General features: G+C 39.3%; 2 protein-coding genes across 4 annotated transcripts in view; one reads left to right on the forward strand and one right to left on the reverse strand.

Moving 5' to 3' along the window:
• LOC142339695 (uncharacterized) overlaps positions 1–21,762 on the forward strand; it is a 424,533-nt gene that overhangs the window by 105,307 nt on the left and 297,464 nt on the right. The window lies entirely within an intron of this gene.
• Positions 14,669–21,762, reverse strand: part of LOC142339081 (uncharacterized) — a 46,950-nt gene continuing 39,856 nt past the window's right edge. For all 3 annotated transcript variants that reach the window (XM_075388781.1, XM_075388782.1, XM_075388783.1), the window contains 3 exons: positions 20,925–21,058; positions 19,276–19,414; positions 14,669–17,041 (listed from right to left, as the gene is read on the reverse strand). In XM_075388781.1, the coding sequence (XP_075244896.1) occupies positions 14,718–17,041; positions 19,276–19,414; positions 20,925–21,058 (2,597 nt within the window). In that variant the 3' untranslated portion in view covers positions 14,669–14,717. The remainder of the gene's footprint in view (positions 17,042–19,275; positions 19,415–20,924; positions 21,059–21,762) is intronic.

Raw genomic sequence — 21,762 nt, forward strand, 5'->3', positions numbered from 1 at the left:
ATGAGCTGTTACCGACAATCCCCAGAAACAGCAATCAGACCAAGTCAAACAATTAGAAAAAAAATTACACAAAGCGCACAAACCAGTTCCGACGCAAACACACCTCTTTGACACATGCTAAAACGCACATGCACTCTTTCATACAAACAAACGCAAGAACATTTACCGCGCACGTAGCTAAACCTAAACTTGTACACACATTTAGACCCGCACTCGTATAAACACAAACTACCCCACATCCAAATAACCCACATCAAAACGCAGTTCAGAAATCGCTGAACACAACTCCCACGCACAAACGACAAAAAGCGATGCACTCACAGTCTTAAGATCATAAAGAACTGCACACATACATATCACCTCACACGCACCCACGAACATGCACACAAACACGCTTGAACAAACCAAACAAAAACGCAAGCACACAGAGACTCAGACATTCCGCCTAGGAGAAAAAGAAGCAACGCAGGGAACCCGAAAACCGAGATTTTCGTTTTTTACTATACAACACAAGCAGTGGTCTAACTCAACAGATGTCCAACCTTAAAATAGAAGATAAGTTTGACATTTCACCTCGCTCTGTTTTATTTTTTCCTATTACAGTCTGTGAACTATATAAGATTGAGATATCGGATCAAGTTTTGGAAGAAACAAAAGCTAGATACATTGGATGGAGCGGATCAAATCAAAATCAATATGGTCACATTGGTGTTTCAAAAAACTTTTGAGTGAATTGAAAAGAATCTCCAAGGGACTATCAGACCGAGTGGACAATCTGCTAACCAATGACGAGAGCGCGCTCTACATAGAGGAGGCATTGGCTGGTGTAAACTCTGGAAAAACAAACAGCAACCTTCCAATATAATGACGCAGCTGCACACTAAAATCCCAGCTATCCGCTATGTCCCTATCAAGGAACGGTATAATTGTCAAAGTTCTCTGACGTCATTACTGACTGCATTGAAGATCCCAATACAGAACTAAGCTGCAGAAAACTGTTCGGAACATCTAAATGAATCTCACTTGCGAGTAACCTAGGAGGGCAGAACAGGCTGAGCAAAAACCAAAAAATTCTTGAAATAATTAACCGTTGGAACAGCGGAGACTTTGGAGGGCTATGGAACAAAGCCTGTTCATTGAAGCCGTCAGAAAGATAAATCGATACAAATTTTGCAGAAATAAACAAATGTGCAAAACATTTTTGCTTCCAGGTCTAATATGACAGAGCAGCAAGTTTTGGCTTTTAAGAGATTTACACCCGTCAACAAGGCACTTCTCGATGCTCTGAATAAACTGCATCCTGCTGAACAAAAATTTTTCATCACAAGCTTATCTATTCAATAAGGAAAACGTTATGGTACAGCTGAACTCGTTTTCGAAGTTTAGAGCAGCTGGTCCTTCTAAATTGTTTCCCAAACATATTTTGCACTTCAGATCAGTCTAAAAAAATAATTTCACAAGCTCTATGTAGTGAATCTCTATCAACCTTGTTGAAAAAGAAATGCGGTTTTCACCGTATTGCAGTCGGAGAAGTCTTGAGGAGGCTAATAGCTAAATGTTGAGCCAAGGAAGTAAATTCAGGATCAAAAGAACTTTTTCAGAGCCTGCAATTGGTCTTTAGAGTGAAGGGTGGAGCGTCAGCCATCAAATACTCGACTAAGCTTCCCTATTAAAAGTTACTCTCCTCGTTGAATTTCTCAGGTGTTTTGCTTATTGAATTTCGCAATGCATTCATTTCTATGAAGCGCAGTGAGTTGCTAAAAGTGGTTGCCAATTCAATGCCTGGAATTGTCGCTTTTAGCATTTTATCTTATTCACAACAAAGCAAACAACTTTGTGACAAATTTCTTGTAAGCAGCAAAAGCGTTATCCAACAAGGCGACCCATTGAGGTCTTTGCGTTTTTCTCTGCCGCTCTGGCCCATTACAGGAAAATTCAGGAATCGTCGCCAAACCTTTCACAACAATCTTGGTGTCTAGATGAAGCTATCCTGGTGGGCTTAGAAAATGATTTCATTAGATCCTGGAACCTTCTCTGCGAGCTTGGATCTGGTCACGGCCTACACGTTAGGCTCGATAAGTGCAAACTGTGATCTAAGGTAGATTCAAACTTGATATAAGAATAAAACGAAAGGTTAATTTTGGTCATGCGTTGGAGCTGCGTTAGGATCCCCACAATTTGTCTACGTCAAAATAAACAAAAGGTTAGGGAAAAAATTGTAATTTTTGAGAAATTGGTCATCCTTGATGACCCTCAGTACGCTTAGGTATCCTATGCCACTGCATTGGCGCCCCCAAAATGGTGTGTTCCTTGCGTTGCCAAAAGCCCACCAGCTTAGTTTTTAAATTTTTAAAAGTATTCGTTGCCCAACAGCGCGAAGAGTTTTTTGAGAATATCCTCGGAAATGTTCTTCCAATAAAATCTTGGACTAAAGCAACCCTATCCATAACCCTATCAGGGTTGGTTGTTCATCAATGCCATGACCAGCATAAAGCATGGTTCTGTTTTTTCCTCTAAAGACCTTGTTTCAAAAAACCGATGAAAACCCAAAAAACTGCAAATTTGTCCAGGAACTTTTTTGAAGTATAACACAACCGGACATACCAAATTTTTTGCAAAAGACGATCCAACAAGCTCTTGATATAGAAGAGTTTTAAGGTCTCAAAGGCAATCTAGCTTCTGAAAGTGAATCTGACCGACTACCGTAATTGCCTGTTCGAGATGCTTAAGCATGGTTGTCTGCTACTCCTAACTCCAATTCCAGCTCTTGGTTTTCATATGGCACCTAATAAGTTTAGAGTTAGCGCAAAAAAATGTTGAGTCCCATTCAACAACTTAGAAACGAAGTGCCCTTTCTGTTAAGCAGGAGTTCTTGTCATCAATGGCGATCATGCCATTGCGTGTCACGATCGAGGAGACGCAATTGGAAAACTTAACCGGATTCGACAAAAAGTAGGGTCCGCTTGCTCATCTATTAACATCTCACCTGTAGTGGAAAAAAGAACCTCGTTCCAGAAAACCAATCACGTTCCGGATACATACTTGTCCCGGTTTGGAAAGCTGGGAAATCTGCTGAACTTGATGTAGCTGTTATTTCGTCGCTGCAATCCATCACCTCCACGACGATAATTACTCAAAATTGGGAATCCTTTTTGTTCTTCTTGCAATCGAATTCCTTGGCGGAACATCGGCAAATTTCAAAGAAAACACTCAAGCGTTTGGCTGTGTTAAATGACCATCGTTTATTCCAGGCATAGGTGTTGTCTGTAGTATTCAGTAAACTCACACAATCCTTATGAAAAATGGCCATTCGGGGATCAGCAACAGTGTGATTAGCACGAGCTCCCTAAATGACATGCTCACCCAATCAGAAGGGAGATTGCTTGATCCCATGCAGGAAAATTGGCAATTTTTTAACATTTTTTCTTACTCAATGAGCGGGGAGTAATAATTTAAGTCTGAAGTCAAACACAACAGACAGAAAATAAGATAGATATACCCATCGTAAATTAATAATTAGGAGTGGAGTCAATCATATATAAGTTCAAAATACAAGATCAATGGACCGTCCCAGAAGCTTTTAAATTCTTTAAGAAAATCTTACTGCTCCCTGTCGAAGTGCTTGATGTTTCTTTTCTTCTGAGTGACCAAAATTCTGATAATTAGGCTAATCTTTGCGCAAAAAAATTGTCCTCAATAATATCTGACCTATTTCTCTTTGTGCGCTGGACGTTTCACAATAACTTATCATAAACATTCTAGGGAATCTAATCGAGGAACTTACAGTTCTGATTGACAAAATAGAGGCATTGTAATTTTGCCTATTAACATTATTGCACAATTTTCCAAAATGGAGTGGATCTATTTTCCTTAGGACCATTTTTTTCAATACTTGTGCTCTTTTTGCTCATAAGGGTGACCAGTTTTTCCGGTTACTACTGCGCTAAGAGGAAAATGATAGGTTCAGAAAAACAATTGAGTTCGGTTGCTGTTTCTTCTAGAGAAGTTTGCTAGAGAGAGGGCCAAAGGCTAGAGAATTCACTGCGCAAAGACCCACTTTTTCACTTTTGAAATTATTGTTGGATCTCGCCAGGAAAGGTTTACTTATTTTTAGCGCTTAATTTTGCGGAGCGAAATCAAAAGAGATTATGACAACTGAATTTGAAATAACAAGACAAGATTATGAACTGAAGTGGATATCAACAATTTAAATTGGACTGCACACACATGTCTGATCACTTAGTGGGAAATGAAACAAATATGAACAAGCTGTAAGTTAAAATCTGGAGACATGAGATATGGTCTGAGTAAAATGAAGGATGAAGGGCAAAAAAATAAGAGCTAAGTCATTGCATCGTATAAGATTTACTGCACTAAACTAGGATTACAATCAACAGGTATCACATACCCCTTGAACTTTGATAGAAATTGTACTTTAGGGACAATTTTTATTAAAACTTACATATTTATCATATTAATACTTAGTCCCGTTTGATATGTAATAAAGATATATGCAATGGTTACCATATCTAGTGATGTGTAGTAACGTGTAGTGATAAGTTAATGAGTTTTGAGATATCTAATTGGAGTGTGCATTCAATTCCGCCTCAGACGGTCAGAGAGATTGTCGTCTTTGGGGGTCGAGCTTCTGTAGTCAGCCAAGTATCGTACCCGCGTGTCAGAAGTAGATACAATTTCAGTCACAGAAGAAATGTTCGTCTCTTCGCGGGCTTGTTCTGCTGTGGATCGAAAACTTTCAACAACAGAGATAATGGGGGTTGAAAATTTTCAACATCACTAGCTTAGCGTTGACGTTGTGGTGGGGCTGTGACTAGTGAGTCTGGAGAATTGACTTCGAAGTGGTAATAGGTTGCGCTTCGTCTAGTTCTGCTGCTCGGTTTCTTATCTGCAGTGGAGTTAGAAGTAGTAGGAGGAACTTTTTGCTACTCTGAGGACGGTGCTTTTGTTGTGGGGATGATCAATTTGCTCGAAGAAGCGACATTTGTTTCAACATGTGGGTTCCCGAGGGCCCGGAAGTTGGGTACTTTGGGGAAGCGACCCCGCATTGCTCGTGCAAGGTCTGACTTTGATGATAAAACTCCACTTCGAGGATCGCGCATTTCTTGTTTCAACTTCCTGTGGCCTTTGATCTTGCGCGCAAACTCTTTAACATGGCTTTGGATTTTCTCCACCAGTTTTTCGCCTAACGGGGATCGGCTAAACCTTGAGTGGCGTTTGATTTTCAAATTCTGTCCCAACTTTTGCAGTATCACTATTGCGAACCGTAACTACTGCTCATCCCGGTTCCTTTATGGTTGAAGTTTTTGAGATCACGTTGATGATATTTGATCCTTGGGCAAGCACATCGTATAAGCCTTCGAAGAATTTCTTTGATCGTGGCTTTCCGTGTGTTCCTTGGGCCTACTTAAATGTCACCGCGCGTTCTGAAAGAGGGATTGGGCAACAGAGGCGTGAGTAAAGGACTCTGGATTTGCCATCTGTACTTTTCTTCTCTCTTTCATTAGCCTCTTTTGTAGCCTTCGTCATTCCTTTTTTGACCTCAATGTTGCTTCGATGGCCGTTTTTGCGTTCGTCGTCAGGAAGGATGGCCTCAGGAGGAACTGTGTCTTCATCTAAATAGTATTTTACAATGTTCTCGTATGAAGGATTGGACAACTAAGTTGTAGTACGGATTACGCTCAACGGAGTCTTAGGTTTTCTACCAAAGTGTGCTTTAAAGGCCGAAATCTTTTGTTAATTTCTGTTTACATATTCGCTGTGGGGTGAACATTAGTCTTTATTGCATGATTTATGTGGAACGAATTAGCACCAGACTTTTCTTCTTTAAAACATTCAAGAATAATATTAATAGTCTGTATAGTCTTTCTACAAGTCCCATTGGTCGATGATCATAAACGAGAGCTTCAAAATTGTCTGTGTGTTTCTTATTACAGAATGTCATTAGTTGATACCCCACAAGACATTTTGCTTGATTCATACGAATTGAAGGAGAAGTTCCTTGATTATTCATATACATGTCCAAAAACTTTTTACATTTGGACCGTTTGCTTTGTCAAATCTGCATGCAGTGGGTTCTTTAGAAAAACAATCTATTAGAGCGAGAAAGTATATGTCCTTGCCTTTTTCATCATAGATAGGTCCTCCAAAATCAATTTGTATTTCCTGGTTCGGTTAGGCACAAGGAAAATGGGGGCTGAATTCCTTGGCGGGAATTACGAATTTAGGATTCTTACCAATCGCAGTTCGGGATTTACAATCTGTTGATCTAATGATCAATTCCCTATTCATGTATGGCCACCAACAGTTTTTGACCATACATATCATGCCCCAGGTACCCGGTTGACTAGCATGTCAGTAATCTATTAGTGCTTCTCTCAGGACGTTTGGAAATGCTATCTTTTCGTCAATGCACACACATCCAGATCGTTCAAGATCTCGTCGATATGATTGTATGTATAGATTGATTTCTTTTAATCTTTTCTCATTGTTATTGAGGATGCAATCGCGCACCTCTTTGAGTACAGCATCTTTACTTGTGATGGAGGCTATCGGGGATTTGCTGGAAGATTTCCTACTATATTGTCAAATGTTGGTATTTGGGGGCCAGCTGTGAGGGGTGTGCTGATATTGGCTGATGTCGGCAGAGCGAGTGTTGGGATAGAGATAGGAATGTCTATTAATTAGCGGGAAATTGGTCTTATATGATTGCGTTTCTCTTCCTCCGGGATTATTTGAGCTCTTATTTCGAAAAATATGAATGAAATGAGATGGATTTCGCTTAGCTAGTTTAGTATGAACTGGTGTTTGCGCGTGGTATGCATACTTGGAATAATTTGCATTGTAATTGGTATTTACTAATCGATTCCGCTTAGTGGGTGACAAGTGAAATGCATGCGTGTGTGTAAACGGGTAGCAAGTGTGCTAATTGTATTTTTTGAACTGATGTCAGGTTCACTTTGTTTGTGAAGTGATCCACGTTGCGGGATCATGTGTTTTAAGCTAATTGTATAAAAAAGGTGTGGAATGAATTGAGTTTCAATATATTGAATTTGCCGAGGTTGAGATTAGTTCTAGTTTTGCAATGATGAATTCTTCATCGTAAGCAGAGACTCTTTTAGCTCTTTGATTTGGGTGTCGAGAAAGGTAATCAACAAGACCCATTTGTGCTCCAGGCATGTGTTCGATTGTAATTTTATAGTGTGATAATCTATCTACCCAGCGAGTTAAACGACTACTGCAGGATTTGTTTGAACGGTTTTCTTTTGATAATGATAGAAGTGCTCTGTGGCCTGTAATAACTTTAAACTGTTTTCCATACAAATTGTTTTTATAAAATATTCAAAGGACCAAACTACATCTAAGAGATCTAATTCAATAACACTGTATCTTTCTTCGTCAGAATTTAGAAATCTAGATGTATATGCAATGGTGTTCCACATGTCTACTGTTAGCTCCTCTAGAACAGCACCAAGTCCGGCAGGCGAAGATCCACATTTGACTCGTGTTTCGAGAGCCGGGTTATAATGACAACTTTTTGTTGCATTTGTGATGCAGTTTTTTGTTTAAAAAAACAGTTTTCATGAGAATTAGTCCTAACAAATTTAGCAGATTTTCGTAATAAAGGGTGTAATGGATTAGTAATCCGTGGATTGTTTGGAATGAATTTACTTATATAATGTACTGAACCAAGAAATGAACGAAGTTTCTTTAATGTTTCCGGTACTTCTAGAGATAAGTTTTGAGAGGTTTTACATTTGGTTTGCCAATTTATTGATTATCCAAGCCAACCGATTTCCAGTTATGCCAAATGACATTTGGGAATGTCAATCCTAAGATTTTCTTCATCAAGATTGCGAAGACAATCGAACAGCGAACACAATTTTTTAATGTTCTTCTTCTGATCTTTTGCTAACAATTGGTAGGTCGTCTATAAAGCAATAGGTATTTTTCAATCCTATTAATGTGTAATCAATTGCTTTTTTGAAATTGCGCAGGCATATCTGTAAGAGCATAGAATCCAGTTTCAAATCGGTGTGTTCCAGTCATATCGCCACTTATTATACTAAAAATGCAGTGATTGGCTGTTTCCGGGTCAAAATTTAGTTGGCCATATGAATACTTGAGAGCTAATGTTGAAAATTTTGTCGAGCTCTATGACATGGGATTACTAATTTGTCGAGATATGGATTCAGTTAACGTTTCTATAATGGGCTTTTAAAATTTACTTTTTTGAATTGATTTGTTAAGTCTTTCTGAATCAAGTGCAATTTTTATCCATTGATCCCGTTTAACAGTGACTACGATTTGTGAAATAAAATGTTTGTCTGGACATTTTGTAAGTTCTGTTATGTGTTCTTTATCGAGTAATTTTTTCAGTTCAGAGTTTAGTTTATCTTGTAAATTAATAGGTAAACGTCTCTTTTTGATATAGTTGAGAATGTTTATTAAATTTCGATTCTGCTACCTGGTTTTTTGATCTTGCAATTCCAGATATCAGATTTGCAAATTGTACTGTTATCTTTTCTTTGAACGCGTAATCTGGTGAGATATAATTTACTTGTTTTTCTTTTTGAGATAAAGATTGTGTGGCTGCAAGTCATAGTTAAGAACCTATGAGTGGTTTAGGGTCATCAGCAACGACTTTGAAAGTATCAACTGAAGTATGCCAGCCCTTGTTTGTTACTTGGTATCGAATTTTTCCCTCTATGTGTATTTGTTCATTTGAAAATGCCCGCTGTTTTGGTTTGTTGTTTTCGCTTACCCATATTGCATATAGATTACTACTAACCACTCACGCCACAGGTCACTTTTTCAAAATGCTGCATGTGCTTCCTGAATTAACCTTAAGAGTAGTTGAGATGTTTCCAATTTTGATGGGCATGCTGAGAGGTCCGCTTTTCTCTTGATCATCAATTAATGTGACAACCATGTTGTCCTCTCTGCTACTGTAGTCTAATTCATACAATCCAGATGATGATTTTAAGAAATTCACTGAATCCTGTATGAGGGGTTCTTCTACTTTGTTAACTGATTTTTTCTTGGGATTTTGCGGCTTTTTGTGGTTTTTTTTGTTTTCTGCAAGTTTTGGGAAAATGATTTAACAAACCACATTTGTTTCAGTTTTCACTTTTGGCAATATACTTACATAGATGTCCAGGAAGCCATGGTGCACCACAATTGGAGCAGAGTTATGATGGTGGTCGGATGCCTCGTCTGTGAAAATTGTTAGAGAGGGACCAATTTGAGGAGCAATTACTGGGTGGGTTTTGTATTGTACTAACGCTTGCCGAAATGAGCGTCTTATTTTGAGCTTGGATTTGGTGCTGACTTTGAATCCCGAGTTCTCTGTAAATAGTAAGTTTAAGGGCTTTCCTCGGTTCCGCTTTTTGTTTCAGTAGCTATTTTTATATTTCAGGATCTTTTAAATTGGTGATGAAAACATCTCGGATTAGTCTTCTTTGATCGTCTTCTTTGTTTTAAAAGTCACAATTTTCCGCTAGTTCTTTAAGTTATCCGTAGACCGTAGAAATGCTCAACTGTTTTTCCCCGAAGCTGTTTTGTGATGAGAAATACCTGCCTATCGAACGTTATTTTTCGGGGTCTAATGAATGCGTCCTCCACAATCTTCCAAAATTCTGCGGTAGTGAGAATGTCTCTCATGATATTTGGGGTTCTAGCTGTTAAGAAGTTGGTGCAAACCTCCACGCCAATGCTAAGATAGAACAATGGGACGGTTTTTTGATCTGCAATTGGCCACGGTTCGTCTCCAGATATTATGCCTACTTCTTTGGCATTAAGTCTTTGGCATTTATTTTGCCAGTTCATCTTCTGTTTCGGGCATTACGTTCCCGTTCCAATTTTGCTGAAGAACCGATGGTCGTTTCTACGTATATTGGCTCGAATGGTAACTCTATCATTTCTTGTTTAAGGCCGAGAAGTGTATCCAGGATGATATTCTCCTCGGCGAGCAAGGCTTATTTTAATTGTACCCTCCACTTTTCCCATCGTAGAGGTGGATCGGATGTAGGCTTATCCCAAAAGGCATTGATTCGAGGGGAGTTGGTTTTATTGCTGGCTGCGCTATGTCGTACTTTAATATTTTGCTTTAGACTTCACTGCGCGAAGACACACTTATTGTTAGATCTCGCCACGTGAAATGCTCACGTATTTTTGAACTTAATTTTGCAGAGCGAAATCAAAAAAGTTTCTGACAAGTGTATTTGAATAACAAGACAAAATTATGAATTGAAGTGGTTGTCAGAAAATTAAAATGGGATGAACAGACATGTCGTCACGCATTGGGATATGAAATAAATATGAACAAGCAATAAGTTGAAAGCGGGAAGCAAGCAAAATGAAGGGCAAATAAATAAGAGCTAAAATAATGTTTCGTATAAGATTTACTGCACTAAATTAAGATAACAATCAAAAGATATCACAAAACCCAACCCGTTATTGACACTCCAACAGTCAGTCATGGTGAAAAAAATTTTTCCGCTTGCTATCGAGCTTTTTCATTTGCCTCAGCATCCAGTTGGGCCAGTTCGTCTGGCGGGAGATATACTGAAATTAGGATCTAATAGTTCATAGTTCTGGGAGAACGCTTCCTTGTCCGCAAGGTCCCTTGGATCGGCCACCAGTGCCGCGTTTGTCCACACGCTCAATTATCTTACCTTTCGTTAGAAGTTTAGTGTTTTCTTTGACTCACTTTCACTTTCTAACTGTCAAGAAGTTGGGATAGTCTCAAAAATCCTGGTTTTCACATCGCTAATTAGTGTTGGCGCTGATTATCCTGCAACAAACCCGCCTAGAATACTTAGTGCCCATCAGTTACACAAACACCTGCGCGAACGATAATACACCCCGCTCTGACTCAAGCACAAATTGAGAGCAGGAATGCGCCATAATTTACGCCATGCAAAGAAACAAGATTGCACGCATATTTTCCAGTCACACACAAACTCGCACACCCACACCTACTCAAACACATACACAAACAATCTATGTCCGACCCTTCTGAACAATCCCCAGCAAAATAACAGGGAACACCAAAGCACTCGCACTATCAATGTCATAAGTAAACAGCACACTTTCAAATAAATAGGAGACACTTCCGAGCACATATACAGCAACCAGAAAGACACAAAAATAAACTGCATACAGATGCAAACACACACACAAACACACACACACAACACACACACTCAAACACATACTAACGCACGAACACACACAAAAAACTACAGAAAGAGACAAACTTACATTTGAGCCATCCTGAGCACAGTTATGCAAAACACATGGAGACAAACGCTAAGCAAAGGAGAATCAAAAACAACTTCAGGAAACCCGGTGCTCTGTTTGCTCAACCAGTGTGTGCATCGCCTTTTCTACCTCTCTCAATGCGCTTTGTCCGACTCACGTTACACAACCATGCACATCCTCGCAAAACAATACGATTATCAAACAAATATTTCAAAAAGTCCCTCTATTTACTTGTGCACAATTCCCTTTAAGCGGAGGAGAAAGAGAGCTTCAGGTAGACGATTGAATCGGGCTTCTACTTCTTCAGGAAAAAGTAGCTGGAGCAAGAGGAGGACCAAATCAAATCCGCAGTTGATGCTCCAAAAGTCCCCCTGACATTTTTAGAAAATTTTATCTATGTTCTTTTATAATATTTTACCGTTTCATTCAGATGGTCCGGTTCTTCTGGCAGGTGATATCTTCTTGTATCAAGATCTAACAAGCTACCTGATAATCGGTTCTATGACTGCCTCATTGTTTGCGTCAGCCGCGTTGATTGCACATTCGTCTAATGAGCAGCAGAATATTCTCATCGGAGTTCTTGCAACCAGAAGCAGGATAGCTAGCAAAAACACTCCTAATTCTGCTGAGCAAGCAAAAAAAAACTGGATGTTTTCAACAATTGCCCCCCCCTTTGCAAAACGGGGGGCTATGCTTGAGTAGAATTTAAGCGAGCAATTTATTAACCAATCAGAGACGACTAAAAACTTTCCGCGTCTGCTCATACTGTGTTAAACTGGATCGAATAAAATGCGCCATGCTAGGGCAATTAGCCGAATTGGAATGCAACAGCGGGCTGTGAACAGCGGTCCGCAATTGCGCTTAAACTGATATTCGGCTATCAAAACTGTATTGTGGTACTCTAACTAATATTGTGGTAAAGTATAGCACAAAAGGGGTGCCGATTCTTTACTAGGTACCAAAGGGGGCAATTGTTGAAAAGATACAAAAGATTGAATAGGAGGATGGCCTGATATTTTCACAGCTAAGAAAACATTCAATAGTCTAGCGCCTAGTAAAGTAATAGAAAACACTGTATTTATATTGAAGGGTACGAAAACTGAGCATGTTGGTTATAACCAGCATGCTCAGTTTTCTTACCCTTCAATATAAATACAGTGTTTTCTATTACTTTACTGGGCACTAGACTATTGAATGTTTTCTTAGCTGTGAAAATATCAGGCCATCCTCCTATTCAATCTTTTGGATCTTTTCAACAATTGCCCCCTTTGGTACCTAGTAGAGAATTGGCAACCCTTTGGTGCTATACTTTACCACAATATTAGTTAGCCTACAGTTTTGATAGCCGAATATCAGTTTAAGCGCAATTGCGGACCACTGTTCACGGCCCTCTGTTGTATTCCAATTCGGCTAATTGCCCTAGCATGGTGCATTTTATTCGATCCAGTTTAACACAGTATGAGCAGACGCGGAAAGTTATTAGTCGTCTCTGATTGGTTAATAAATTGCTCGCTTAAATTCTATTCAAGCATAACCCCCCCTTTTGCAAAGGGGGGGCAATTGTTGAAAAGATCCAGTCTTTTTGCTTGCTCAGCAGAATTAGGAGTGTTTTTGCTAGTTATCCTGCTTCTGGTTGCAAGAACTCCGATGAGAATATTCTGCTGCTCATTAGACGAATGTGCAATCAAAGAGATTAGAAAAGTTTTCCTGACTGGGCGTCGTTTAGTACGTTGGCTTTTCACACTGTATGAAAGTCCTTTACCCATCGAATTTAAATAACTTGTGCATGAGAACAAATTGCTGGTGTCATGGTAGTGCCTTCGAATCCTTTTGATTTGATTACTGACACGTGAAGCTGCTACTCTACCTCTCCAAGCAGTAGGCTCTTTCGCACTTACAATGTGAAGTTCCTTAAATCGCACTAGAGTGCGTTCTGGAAATCGAGTTTCTCTATTTTCCGCTTAACGACTTCATCTAAGGCTCCTGTGTATTTTTTGTTGCTGGGGATCGACCTCAATTCTGAAGTTGGTATCGCGCTCACTGGAAAAAGATAAGGAAATGAACTGCAATTTTCTATGTTCAGATTTAACTGGGTCTTTTAATGTTTTGGAAGTGGTAGCTGGGGAGAAGGCCGAGCCGTAATTGATGCTCCAAAGGTCAGCAGATGGTGTTAGAAAAATTTTGTTAGCCCTCCTTTTGTTCTAGTTTTTCCTTTGCTTGGTTTTTTTTGGCGGAACGAACGGCATGTAGCTTGAAGTTGAAGATGGAGTTTACCGGCCTTCTCTTCAAAACTTTTCCTTCTCGGTCATGCACACAAATTTTAATCAGAACTATTGAGAGATAATACTCGTCAATAGTTAACAGAAATGTGTTTCTACTAAATGAGGGTAAGAGATTGTTATGTAAGTTAAAACGGCGACTTCTCCAGCACCTGCGCCCTAGTTAGTTGTTTTTTTTCGATTTTATTTCACTTTGACTTTTTCTTGTGATTTCTACTGATAAACTTCAGAGATTATTTAAAATTGAAATGCAATTAAAACCGCAACACCTTAATGCTACATATAACTAAATGCTATATGTAACACATAGCCGGCAGATTGCGGGAAAATAGCCGCGATAGACGCTTGTGGACTTTCATGAATTGAAACAACTAAAGAAATAAGATAGACAGATCGACCACAGGTCCTTTAATAGAAGACCACTAGACTTTTTGGGTTCGATTCGGACTCTCAATTTTATGACACACGGTCTATAAGGAGAAAGCCCTAACAGTTATTCGAAATCAAAACTCAAGACTAATACTCAGGAATTAGGGCATATAAGTTTGGCAATACTTAGATGCGCACTATTTGTCTTTAACTAGGAAATCTTTTTTGAGTAAGACACGCAATTGACCTAAGAGCAGAAATGACGTCACGCACACAAATTTTAACTGCAAAGCAGTAGAAGTCACTGAAGTCATTGAAAAAGTCAATTCTGAGAAGTCAGGTTGCAAAAATCATCGATGGAGACGACGAATTAAAAGAAAGACGATGTCCCCAATAATAGCCGTTATCGCTTCGCGGCTATTAATAAACAAATTTGATTTTCAGCTTTAACAAAATTTCTGGAAACAAGGCAAATTTTTCCCCTTCCCGTTAATTCCCGAAATTATAGAGACCACCATTATTTCTTACTTACGGAATTAGGGAGCTTATGTTATATGATCACTATGAGGAGGGCTACAATGGTAAATATATCTCAGGAACTACTTTTACATTTTTTAAAATCCATTTATGTTTTTTTGTTTGAGGTTACAAGCATGTTTTTTCACAAAATGAGCACCGAAAAAGTAATTTTTCATGCTAGCCTGATGACATTTTTCCAGTTAAGAAAAAAGCAAAACTGATAATGTTAATTCTTATGTGTGTATATATGCAGCAGGTTACTTTGCATTACTTTGCATACAAGGAAACAAAAGTTTTAAAATCTATTTTCTGATCTTTGCTCGTTATTAGCTTCGATGCCAGCTTCTGTTTCTCTCGTAAACTGAACTCTGAAATTGCAGGGTCGAACTTTGAAAGAACTTTTGCCAACTGAAGAGGCGATAAAGTGTTGTCGCGTAAACTCACCGAAGAATTCAAAGCTTCGTTGAACAGACGCATTAATTCTTCTTGAGCATCCTTGTTGCCTTTCAACTTAACTCTCGTTCTTTCGATGAAAGCAGTTATAGCTGCATCATCAAAAACACTCACCGACGACGAGTTAATTTTCGATGCAACTTTAGGTACACTTTTGCTTACACTTGAAACAACTTGCTTCGGGCTCGGCAGAGTTGGTTTTTTATTGTTCAATTGTGTTTGGGGGACGCGCTTCGTTAAGCTCGGCCGGTGACTCTTAGGGGTCGGAGGCGGTTTATGGTGCAAACTTGAGGAGTATGTTGTCATTAAGGACGGGGTCGAGCGATCGCTAATTCTGCTATTACTACTGGGGATGTTTAGAGCAGATCGAATACTGTTACTGTCGCCTCCGCTTGGAATCGCTGGGCGGGGTATCTTGGAATCGCGGCCGGTACCTCCGCTTGTCACTGAGGGAAACGTTCGGGGGGTTCGTATAGAAGTCTTAGCGCTTCTAGGGGTGATCGCGGATTTGTTGGAACAAGTTTTAGGAGGATACCCAAGTCCGGCTGCCTTATCGCCAGATATGCCGGGAATTTGAGATGTCCGCAACTGAGGCAACCGGGGTATCTTGGTACTGTTTGGGCATTTTGCCTTACTTGTTGAAACTGACGACCCTCCGCTTTGTGCGGGCGTAGATGTAAAACAGAAACTTCGATTTGGTGATTCAATAACCTGGTGATTTTTTTCAACGCCTGCAACTGTCTCGTTTTGATCCATTGAAAGCGAGGAATCGAGAAGCCCAATGCTGTTCGAATGTCTTTTAATCTTTGTGATACATTGTTGAAATTCAATTTTTAGAACAACTGCTTTTTCGTTCGCTTTTTCGTCCCTGTAAAGCGCGTGATCACCGTCCTCTGCACAAATATCGGTCAACTGGGCTGTATGTTGTATAAGCTCCTGTACTGGTTCGTTGTCTAAAATTGAAGGTTGAAAAGCTTTGTTTGCATACATAATAGAAAACGAGGAGTTTTCACCCAGACAAATTCGACCCTTGTCGCTGAAGAAGACATCAATATCATCATCGTTGTATAAACTCGCTAGCTCATCAATTGTCGATTTTTCGCAGACCTCGGATACTGTTGGTTTGAACTCTTCCTCGTTTATGACGTCCAGTAAATTTTGCCCCGTTTCCAAAAGGTCCAGACACTGTTTCTGGTTGCTGTACATAACTTGGGCCACGTATGATTCGTCCGCTGTTCTTACTTTAACATTGAGAGTCGGAAAACGACTTTCCGATTCAAAAATTCTGTTGGACAAGGCCTCGTTTCTTCCATGAAAGACATCACACCAGCTACCTTTGGTATTCTGGGCTAAATTAGGAGCTAAATTCTGTTCCGATTCTAAAATTAGGTTCGAAAATACTTCAACCTCATCTCGAAAAGGTTGGGTTTCGCGAATTTGTGAGCTGTTTTTCAAACTAATTTCTTGTTCAAATTGTTCGGGTTCGTTCAGCTGTGTATTCACGCACAAATCTTCAGCGTTCAATTCAGATACTGTTGTTTCATAAATATCACCAAACACACCTTTATTAACCTTGTGAAAACTGCCTGAGGCTGATCGTGTTATTAACTCGTCCAAATCGCTCGAAGCTAGCAACATTGTGACGTCATCAAAATTTAATTGTTCCGTTTTTGCTGTCTGGATTTCTTGGTTAAAAATTGGCATTACCTCAACCTTAACGTCGGGTAATGTTCTAGCTTCATACTGTTCGACTTCATAACTTACCATAATTGGTATTCTGAGCTGATCTTGACTGAAGAAGTCAAAATTTCGAATGTCATTTGGGTCGAAAACGGCGCCTTTAATCAGAATTGTATAACATACAAAGGTAAGTGTCGACAAATCGGTTTGATCACGATTTTCCAGATCAATATTAGGCGTGATTGAACCAGGCAGGAAAAATTCTTTTGCAGATCCTAATTCCCATCGTAACACGCAAACATCCGAGATACAAAAAACGAGTCGTAGAAACAAGTCGTCGTAGTCGTGTGCCCGATCATCGACTGTTCGTTTATGCGCCCATGCAATCTGCAGCGGTGGAATGCGCCCAATCACTTTTCTCTGGGGCTGGCAAGTTTGACGGACTTCTTTGATCCGAGCTGATTTTGGAAATGTTTCAATTTCGCCCCGGTAAAATATGATTTTCAATAATTGAGAATTTTACACATTTATAGTGGCACATAAACCTTAATGATACATAAACCAGACATCCCAGTCCAGAAAAGTGATATTGTGATATCGTGATATCTGTATCCTTACAGAGAAAACGTGGATATTTTTGCAAGTTTTCAGCCAGAGTTTATACAAACATATATTTTTTTTGTTTAAACAAGTAATTTGAAAATATAACCCGGGGGTTAAATATTACAAGTTTAAAAATATATATATAAAATTAGTACAATGTTAAAAATCAATATTAGTGGTTCCGTTTTTTAAAGGTAAAAATAACTTTTGAAGCCACCAACGTCCCTTTCCAACGGTACAAGTTTGAATTGTTGGAGCAGATGCTGTTTTAACATGCGTTTAAACTTTGAGCGTGATCGGATATTCCGGACTTCACGCGGAAGTTTATTTCATTTTTGGATGCTTCTTTTTTGTAATGATCGACTGCTCGACCTTAGGAGAATTAGCTGTTCAGTTCTGTTGTTTTTTCTTACTAAGACATTACCACTCAGAGAAAAACTCTCAGTGCCATCTGATTTCAATAATGAAATATCATTCCTAAGTTTTGAAACGCTCATCTGGCTTATTAAAAGTTCTGCAGGCAAATTGTTAGACTTTACGAAGAGATCTGTAGATCTCTCAAACTTTTTTCTCATATAGCAAACTTTAATTCCCCAATTGATTTGTCGATTAATTCGCTGCATTTTCTGAGAATTTCAAGTTTTGAAAAAACAGAGCACTGAACGTTAAATGAGAAAGGACTAGGGATTTGAAAAGCATTAATCGTGCTTTCAGAGGTAACCGATAACGTATAAGATATATGGATCTAATCGCTGTGGCCATATTTGACAGGACTTTGTTGAGTTGTACATGAAAATTTAATTTAGAATCAATCATTATACCCAAGTATCTGCAGTGATTTTGTGGTTTAATTTCTTGTCCCCGATAAACTATTGGATTAAATTTTTCATTTTCTTTCGAGACGCAAAGAATTTCAGTTTTACCGGTATTCATGGTTAATTTGTTTTCCTTTAGATAATTATCTGTTTTCTCCAGTATTTCAGAAACAGATTTTTCCAGTTCGCTGACATTGTTTCTGCTAAAATGGAAACATGTGTCATCAGCAAATTGAATTATGTCGAAGTTTCCTTGTACCTTTTCTCGAAAATCATTAATGTAGAGAAGAAAAACTAGTGGCCCTAAAACGGTTCCCTGTGGAACACCAAGAATGGTTTCCAACCATTCTGAGTAAACATCATTTATCTTAACACACTGCTGTCTGTTTTTAAGAAATGAAGCAAATAAATCAACTGCACTTTCTGAAAAACCGTAGGCTTCAATCTTTTTGAGAAAAATTTCGTGCGATATTGAATTGAATGCTTTAGCTAGATCGATAAAAACGGCAAGTGAAATTTTTAAGTTATCATAGTTTTCTTGTAATGCTTCGATTAAGTGTAAAACAGCATCTGTAGAGGACTTATGTTTTTGAAATCCAAACTGTGTACCGTTCAAGATTTTTTCTTTTTGCATAAATTCGTTAACCTGATTGAGAAGTATACGCTCAAAAAGTTTTGCGAACATTGGAGTAATTGAGATAGGCCTATAGTTCTCACAAATTTTCACATCCCCTTTTTTGTAGACCGGACTAATGAAAGCAAGTTTTAATTTTTCCGGGAAAATATTTTGACTAATGCATGTGTTAAAAACAGACTGCAAATGGGTTCCAATTGCAAACTTTGCTGCCTTGATTGCCCAAGCATTAAAAACGCCTGGACCCGGAGACTTATTGTTGTCGAGTGAATCAATGGCATCATAGAGTTCCTTTAGTGTAACTATATTGCACTTGAAAGATAAGTTCTTGCAAGATAAATATTCCTCCTGTTTAACATACCCAAAAACAAAAATAAATCTTGCAAGAGCAAGCAAGAATCTTGCAAAATTAACATTTTCCTACAAGATTACAAATTTCAGGAAAAAAGAGCGGTTCGAACACGGCGAAAATAAAAGCGCTCAATAATACTCGAAGGCGACCTACCTTACGTCTTATCTCTTATCAGTATGAATACATAGTCGATGGACCTCGGTTGTGCAAACTATTACCAGAGCAAAAACTCCAATTTTTTGTTCACATTTGGACAAAACTGTGTTCACGGGGGAAAGAAACGCTTCCCTGAGTTCTTGTCTTTTCTGTTGAACGAGTGGTCTGAAGCTGTCACGTGTGACAAGTTGTATGGAGAACTTTGTGCCACGTTTTTCCCGTGGATGTTGTCCGATAAAGCATCTGGGAAAAATTCGTATCCTCTCGGACTCTGGAAAACTATAGGTTACGTGACATTTACCCAACGCCGAAATATCCAATGCCGTATATGTCAGAATAAAAAATAAAAATGAAACTGATTTATTTTAGTCATTAAGTTCAATGGCCCAATTAAACATCGCTCCGGGGGGGGGGGGGGGGGGGTATCGAGTTATTTAATACTTAAAAAAACATAACCGATTAACGTTGGATTCGTCAGTAGATAGCCACGGTTTAGTGAGGCTAGCTTTGGCTTAATGGAAGGGGCGTGAGGTGAGCGCAGCGGGGGGGGGGGCTGATGGGGGGCAACAGCGGGGCCCCCTTACGGCCTGAACGATGTGCAGGGGTGGGCATGGAGGGGTGAAGTGAGAGGGGGGGGGGGGCTAATGTGAGGGGGGGGTTGTTGTGGAGATGTGTGGTTAACTTCTAAGAACCGCCCTTCACACCATAAGTATAAGACTCAAAAACAGTTTCTGTGAATATGATACTTGAAGACTAGTAAGCTGAAAAGCTCTAAGAGCACTTAATGCCCGCTGGGCGCTACCTGTTAATCCCAAAGTCAAATGGGTCAGACGAACAATTGGTCAAGCGAAAAATTGCATTAAAAAAGATCAGCAGGAGTAATATAATTGCTACAAACTTCGTTTGAGAGCAATTAAACACTTAAAGCACTAAACATAGCTGACTAGCATCAGGCGAATTGCTCTCAGACGGCCGCGGTTGACTTCGGTTGAAGCCAGCTTTGGGATGAGAGCATGGTGGGTGGTTGTCAAGCGTGCGGGGTTAGTGATGAAATGAGAAGAGAGGAATTGTGTTGGGAGGGCTGGACGAGGAGGAGGATCCAAATCACCTGGTGGAGGAGGGTGGATGAGGGGATGACTGGAGAAGAGGAGGCTGACCGAGGAGGGGGGGGCGGGGGTGGGGGGTTGACTGAGGAGGGGGGACTGAGGGAGGTCAAACTTCTAAGAACCGCGAATCACAATGATTTTATGTCTGCGACAGTTTCGGCGAGTCGCATAATTTGAAACTAGTAAGGCGTGAGGCTCTAAGCGAACTGCTCAGCCACCTAATGCTTAACCTCTTTTTGATGTCGAAAAGTTAAAAACGTCAGACAAAAAATTGGTTAGAACGTAGGACTAACATAATTGGTGAAAACTTTTTTGAGAGCAATTAAAAGCACTTAAAACAAAATTTTTCTAACTTTTAATTGAAATTACTTAGTCCGTAACCTGTGTATTGCAATTCGGAATGGCCACCATAAATCGTTCTTATACAAACCATACTTATGACATAAGGTTGCATGGTTTTTTAGATATCATAATCAATAGGTGGGAAATCTAAGACACCAAACACAGTTTTAAAAATTCGGTTTAGTATATTAAACCGAATTTTTAAAACTGTGTTTGGTGTCTCAGATTTCTCATTCAATGGGATTATTATTTGCACAGTTTTATTGGCTGTTTGTTTCTGGTCTTACATCAAACCATTTTGATTTTTTTATAGTTTCCGAGAAGGGATCTAACCGTGAGATCTTTTGACGAAATATATTCGCCAGATGTATTTTCATTATCAGCATCATGACTGCAACTGGCACAGCTGGAATTTCCTGAAGAACACCCACCCTCCCCATCGCCCTCAAGCCCAGCCCTGTCATTCCCTAGTCCAAAATCAATGTCAAATTTGCAAACTTTCGCAAATGGTATATCTTTCAGATCGAGCTTTGTTTAAATTAGTCAATTTTTAAAATTGCAAAACCAACAGTCCTCAGATTAAGTTGCTTCCACTCAAGACAATTCAACTGAAGTTATTTACATTTAAAAGGGGTCTTATGATAACTCTCTTCTTAGTTTGCTTATACCTTTTCTATCATTTTAGAGGCGGCTATGTAGGTGCTAGTGCCAAGTGCTATATTGTATGAAGACAGAGTTATCGTTGCAATATCCTTTCTAATAAAGGCTTTTAATTGCAAGTTTTTGCTAAGTGCTATTCGGAGCGCGGGTTCGGTGAAAACGCCCTTTTTCTGCTACAAGTTTTTGTTCAAGTATTTTCGTAAGCAACTGAACTGTACTGAGCAGAATCGTCTGTCTGAATTTCAAGAGAATAAATGCGTGCTGTATAAATTTACAAACATAACCGACTAACGTCGGGCGAATTGCTCTCAAACGACCGGTGAGCGGTCGTTTGAGAGTCTCCAAAAAGTTTGAGCTGTGAAACAGAGCTGAAAGGCTCTAAGAGCACTTAATGCCCGCTGGGCGCTACTTGTTTATCCCGTTTTTGAGGACGAAAAGTCAAAAGCGTCAGACGAAAAATCGTTCAAGCAAAAAATCGCATAAAAAAGACCAACTGGACTAATATAATTGC

Source organism: Convolutriloba macropyga, chromosome 5 (assembly GCF_964194025.1).
Source record: "Convolutriloba macropyga chromosome 5, txConMacr16.3, whole genome shotgun sequence".
NCBI lineage: Eukaryota > Metazoa > Xenacoelomorpha > Acoela > Convolutidae > Convolutriloba > Convolutriloba macropyga.